Genomic DNA, 3,839 nt, shown 5'->3' with positions numbered 1-3,839 from the left:
ACCACAGATTTCCTCATCACTGCCGTCAGCACAGTCTGCGTCTCCATCACAGACAAAGGATTCTGGGATGCAGCGGTTTTTATCGCAGCGATGACCGCAGCCCTCCTCTGGCTTGAAGCAGTCGACTTCATCCGAGCGTTCCTGACACTGAGCCACACCATCACACAATTGCCGTCGCTCGATGCACTTCTTACCATGTGCACACTGAAACTGACCTGAGAACAGACGGAAAATTATATTTTTTATATTTTGCAAATTTTAAATAATAATAACAACAAATAATAATAATAATAATAATAATAGCCTAATAAATTAGGGAGCCGTGCCACGTGTTGTCACTAAGATTTAATTTGACCAACAGTGTTGAGATTTCTGATGTCAAATTAATTCAATCTCTCATTAATTCCTGCTTCATCGTGAGCAAGAATATCAGAGCTCAGCACACAATTTTATACCAAAGTTCAACGAGAATATTTAAGGCCAGTTAGTAAGTATATTTCTTCTCTTTCAAAGAAAATAGTCCCAAAAGAAGCCAAAGCATCAAGCTATCAAATTATGCACAGACTGGATGTAAATAAATACATTATTGGAGTATTGTCTTACTTCATCAAAGCATAATATCTTACTTTTTGTGCCACTGCATTTAATAAATATCGTTCCTCACTGATCATTCATTTGAAAACATGATAGTGGTGTCTGATAGAATCATTCTTTACCATAGAGTGGGTATAGAAAAGAATCACCCCCCTTTAAAATAATTACATTTTGTTGCTTTGCAGCCTGAAATGATGGACACAGTTTTTGTTTTATCTGCTGTATTTACTCAGTGCAACTTATAACATCCAAGTGAAAGATATAACACCATGTAAGAAAAAAAACAAAAAAAACAACAAATCAAATCAGTTGGAAAAAGGATCACCCCTTCGTGTCAGTATTTGATGGTGAGTGTTTGTGGACTGCAGTCTTCAAGTCATTCCACAGTTTTTCAGTGGGGTTTAAGCCTGGATGCAAGGATATGCACCTTTTTCTCCTTCAACCACTGTGTGCTCAGTTTTCATGTGTGCTTTGGGCCATTGTCATGTTGGAAGATAAACCTTCTTCCCATTGACAACTTTCTGGTCTTTTGACAGTGCCTTGCCACCCATAGTTGATTGTTTGCTTCAGTTGCACTACCAAGGACTGAAATGCTGCAGGAAAGCTCTTTTCATGCTGAGCTAATCAAAATGAGCACAGCTCATGACAGCTGAAAGTCAAACGGCTTTGTGTGCCATTGAGAAGATGAATAGCTACACCTGACTGAGTTTACAATTCAAGTTATTCTTAGGAGGGAGTGATCCTATTTCCAACTTCTGGTTTCCAGATTCTGTTTTTTAAATATTTTTTCTGACATGTTGGTGTTATCTTTCACTTGGGTGTTATAAGTTGCACTGAGTAAATACAGCAGATAAAACAAAAACTGTGTCCATTTTTCATTTCAGGCTGCAAAGCAACAAAATGTGATTATTTTAAAGGGGGGTGATTCTTTTCTATACAAACTGTATATATTCATCATCGATCCAATTTGTTTCTATCAATAACCAATTTTAACCATGTTCATATTTATTAACAGGATAAATTAAAGTGTATTCAACATGATCAGATTTATCTTGATTCTAAGCCATTTGAATCAATGCATTTTGGAAAATATGAGTAAGCAAAATAGATGCAAATATTAAATAAATTATGCCTTTTTTGAGTGCAGAAATCTTGCATGTTTAATTTATGTATAACTGACAAATATGCATCACATTATGTTTAGTAGTTTAAAACTTAATAGTTCTTTGTTAAAAATGTGTAAAAAGATGGAAATTTCAAATGCAATTCAAATAAATACATCTTATATAAATGTGTATTCTAAGCCCCTTGGAAATCAATTTGAGGACCAAAAGCTGTTCCCTAACAAAAATGTTTATTGAAATAAAAACATGCCTATGCTGCAGACAGCGGCACATACATCTTCATCAGAGCCGTCAGGACAGTCATTCTCACCATCACACACATGACTGTACAGCACACACTCGGATCCGTCCTTACAGGGTTTGAAGCCCAGTCTGCAGTGCAGGGGAACACGATCAGAAGCCACTGCAGCCTGCACACATTCAGCTAGAGCACAAACAAGTCAAAGCAAGTGAATCTCACACTCTAAAAAATGCTGGGTTAAATACAACCCAGTGCTGGGTAAAATAGGGACAAACCCAGCAATTGGGTTGTTTTGACCCAGCGGTTGGGTTAAATGTTTAACCCAACCTTCTGGGTAGTAACCCAACCGCTGGGTCAAAACAGCCCAATTGCTGGGTTTGTCCCTATTTTACCCAGCACTGGGTTGTATTTAACCCAGCATTTTTTAGAGTGTACTACTACTAGCCTACTACTACTACTAAAATAATGAATACACGTAAGTACGGTAATAATGGTAATTTACATTTAATAATTGATTAAATTCCATAATTTAATTAATATTAAAAACATTAGTAGGCTTCATAAAATTCATTCATTATTATAATAGCCTATCAAATTCAATTATTTTATTATTTATAATTCTATCATATAGTTAGTTAATACCACTGATCTATATAATGTTCTCTAGATCAGTGGTTAATACTTATTTATAAAAGTTAATTGGTAACACTTACAATAAGGTTAATTAGTTAACATTAATTAGCATGAACTAAGCATGAACAATACTTCGACAGCATTTATTATTTAATGTTAATTTCAACATTTACTAATGCATTATTAAAATCAAAAGTTGTGCTTTTTAACTTTAGTTAAAGCACTGAATGAACATGAACGAACAATGAACAATTGTATTTTCATTAACTAACATGAACAAAGATTAATAAATACTGTAATAAATGTATTGTTCATTGTTCGTTCATGTTAGTTAATACATTAACTAACATTAATTAATGGAACCATATTGTTACCAGGGTGTGTTAACAGTTAATTAATAAAAGTAAAACCAAATACTTTCATCATTTCCTGTTATTACTTCAGCAGAGCTGCGATAAAGTGCTGCGCTCTCTTTTAAATTCAAAATAAAAAAATATCCATAGAGGGAAGAAACGCGTAACAATGTAGCAGGCACGTGCACAGGTAGGGCTCAACCTGTGCAGAGCACATGCCCTTTTTGCCCTTACACTCCGAAGTGCCCTTTTTTGGTGATGGTGTTTTTTTTTCCTTCAATAAATCAATGATATTGGTCACCCTTTACATCTGTCTGTCTGCTTTACAAATATTTAGCTAATGAAAGGTATTAAAAAGAGCTTGTGACTAAATCTTGTTGGATCCGCTCAAACTGTCAGTAAACCTCATAACTCCGCCCCCTCTATCTTGACTGAATGAACTGAAGTTCCACAGCAGCTGCACTAGGTCTGCAAGGGTAAATTAAGATCTTGTTGTTTGAATAAGTACAGCGTTTTCTTTACGCAAGAAACACTATGTCTATAAAGGCTCATAATTTATGTATTTGAAACTGAGCGCCGCGCCCATATAGCTACAACAAACACCTGGTGATGAAAACGTAACGCCGCCGTTTTAATGACGGACAAAATGCACATTTGCACACATTCACTGGTCAAAAACCCCGTAACTGCATTTGAGTTTGACACAAAGCGACTGAGTGATCCTCGTCACCTAGGTAAAATATATTTCTAAGAAATGTATGATTGCTGATACACTTAATTTATTAACATTTAATCATATTATATGGTCGCATGGCTAATTCATGTTTACGCTGTTAATATGCATGTATTCTAGCTAGCTAATTTTTTTATCTAGTATTCTATACTCTCCGCTCG

General features: G+C 35.3%; 1 protein-coding gene across 1 annotated transcript in view; it reads right to left on the bottom strand.

The window, feature by feature from the left end:
* Window positions 1-3,839, bottom strand: part of LOC107667568 (very low-density lipoprotein receptor-like) — a 22,935-nt gene that overhangs the window by 17,540 nt on the left and 1,556 nt on the right. The window contains exons 2-3 of the mRNA XM_016459264.1: window positions 1,969-2,142; window positions 3-215 (exon numbers count right to left, since the gene is read on the bottom strand). Of these exons, the coding sequence (XP_016314750.1) occupies window positions 3-215; window positions 1,969-2,142 (387 nt within the window). The remainder of the gene's footprint in view (window positions 1-2; window positions 216-1,968; window positions 2,143-3,839) is intronic.

Source organism: Sinocyclocheilus anshuiensis, unplaced genomic scaffold (assembly GCF_001515605.1).
Source record: "Sinocyclocheilus anshuiensis isolate Anshui unplaced genomic scaffold, SAMN03320099.WGS_v1.1 scaffold373, whole genome shotgun sequence".
NCBI lineage: Eukaryota > Metazoa > Chordata > Actinopteri > Cypriniformes > Cyprinidae > Sinocyclocheilus > Sinocyclocheilus anshuiensis.
The sequence above is the reverse complement of the archived record's forward strand: the minus strand, read 5'-3'. Positions and strand labels throughout refer to the sequence as shown.